Source organism: Bos javanicus, chromosome 15 (assembly GCF_032452875.1).
Source record: "Bos javanicus breed banteng chromosome 15, ARS-OSU_banteng_1.0, whole genome shotgun sequence".
NCBI lineage: Eukaryota > Metazoa > Chordata > Mammalia > Artiodactyla > Bovidae > Bos > Bos javanicus.
In genome coordinates this window covers 79204033-79205927 of record NC_083882.1, presented here as the reverse complement: position 1 = coordinate 79205927, position 1895 = coordinate 79204033, and the positions used below count along the sequence as shown (strand labels likewise).

Sequence of the window (1895 nt, the reverse complement as noted above, 5' to 3'; positions counted from 1 at the left end):
GTGGCTGAATGACTTTGGGTAGGTCATTTAGTCTCTTTATGCCTAACAAGGTAAAGCTTATAAATGGAGATGATCATTTTCTCACTAGTTCATTTGTTAGGATTTAATGCATTATGACATAAAAGTGAGAACTCAAATATAATTGTATTACTTATGATTATTTTCATACATGTTGATGTATACTTTCAAGAATTTCTGAGGTGAGTTTCACACAAAGACTTACAGAGTACAAAAACATAAATCACAAATAGAGGTCAATAAGTAGAATATTAAACAATGAGAGACTCCAAATAGGTCAACCATTGGATTAAGAATTGCAAAGACTGTGTTTAAATTTGGGTCCTAAAAGCCACAGTGGTTTTCAAGACTATAAAATTTAGGCAAAATGCTAAGTACTTTGCAATGATTTTAAAACACATTTTCAAACTGGATATAAATCTTGACATCAGAATATTCTGTTGGCTAAGAGGGAAACACAGCTCTTTGCTTAACCAAAAGAAGAGATTGCTATGCATCATGTCCCAATGTCTAAATGATTCTGATCCTCAAAAAAAAAAAAGAAAAAGAAAAAAGGAACCTGGAGTTCTATCACAGTTAGGGTTCTGTGTTACTCATTTCTAATCTCTATAACACAAAGTTGTTATGGACACTTAGTCATATCAAGTGAACAGATGCTTAAACTGCAATTTTATGAAAGATTTCTCTTAATAATTTGCTGCATGGCTTGAATCACATCCTTGTTCCTCATACTGTAGATCAATGGGTTCAACATTGGGCTCAAAAAACTATAAAAGACTGCAAATATTTTGGACTCCTTTACAGACTTCTCAGTTGGAGGCCTCAAGTACCTGCAGAAGAGGGTTCCATAAAATAGAGTGACTATTGTCAGGTGGGAACCACAGGTAGAAAAGGCTTTGTGCCTGCCTTCCACAGAACGGATCGCCAAGATAGATGCAACGATGAAAACATAAGACAGGAGAATGATGAACAAAGAGCTCGAGAGAGTGAAACCAGCAACCACAAACATTGCCATCTTTTTGACATAGGTGTCAGAGCAGGCCAACATTATCAGAGGAGGATCAGCACAGTAGAAATGGTTGATCTCAAGGGAGTCACAGAAGGACAAGTGAAAGGTCAGCAGTGCCTGAGAGAGACCATTGAAGAATCCACAAGTATAAGGGACTGTGACTAGAAAGATGCAAACGTCCTTGGACATCCTGGTGCTGTAATATAGAGGGCTGCAGATGGCTACATAGTGGTCCAAGGCCATTGAAGCAAGGAGATAAAACTCAGTGATCACCAGGGAAATGAAGACAAGACACTGTGTGAAGCATCCAGTATAGGAGATGGTCTTCTGGTCTGAGAGGAAATTGTGCAGCATATTTGGAGTAACATTGGAGGAATGGCAAAAGTCTAAAAAGGAGAGGTGGCTGAGGAAGAAGTACATGGGGCTCTGGAGGTGGGGATTGGTCCTGATCAGCACGATCATGCCCAGATTCCCTGCCAGTGTGACTAGGAAGATCACCAGGAACACCCCAAACAGGGCCTTCTGTAAAACTGGGTCATCTGTGAGTCCTAGGAGAATGAATTCAGTCACTGCAGTGTGGTTAGGGGAAGACATATTCTCATCCCTTAAAAACTGAAAGTGGTAAAGTGAAGAATTCTATCTGATCTTGATTCTGCATTTATTCCATTCTTTTGTCATTTACTTTTGATCTATCTCTCTATAAGGAAATTACTCTTCTCAACCAATGCATCAGATCATCTATGTAAATATTTGCACCTTATCTCTTTGTGATATATTTTTCTATATATATACTGGAAACACACACTCACAAACTCACATTCTCTTTCTCCTTATTTGTAAATCGTGTATACACATATACAATTAAACC

General features: G+C 38.2%; 1 protein-coding gene across 1 annotated transcript; it reads right to left on the bottom strand.

The window, feature by feature from the left end:
- Positions 1-688: 688 nt before the first annotated feature.
- On the bottom strand, positions 689-1621 carry LOC133261451 (olfactory receptor 5M10-like). Its single transcript, XM_061439933.1, has one exon. It carries the CDS (start codon positions 1619-1621, stop codon positions 689-691), a length of 933 nt encoding a protein of 310 aa, XP_061295917.1.
- Positions 1622-1895: the final 274 nt, after the last annotated feature.

What these genes read in the sequence shown, in the direction of transcription:
- LOC133261451 (XM_061439933.1), bottom strand. Translation starts at nt 1,621, where the DNA reads ATGTCTTCCCCTAACCACACTGCAGTGACTGAATTCATTCTCCTAGGA.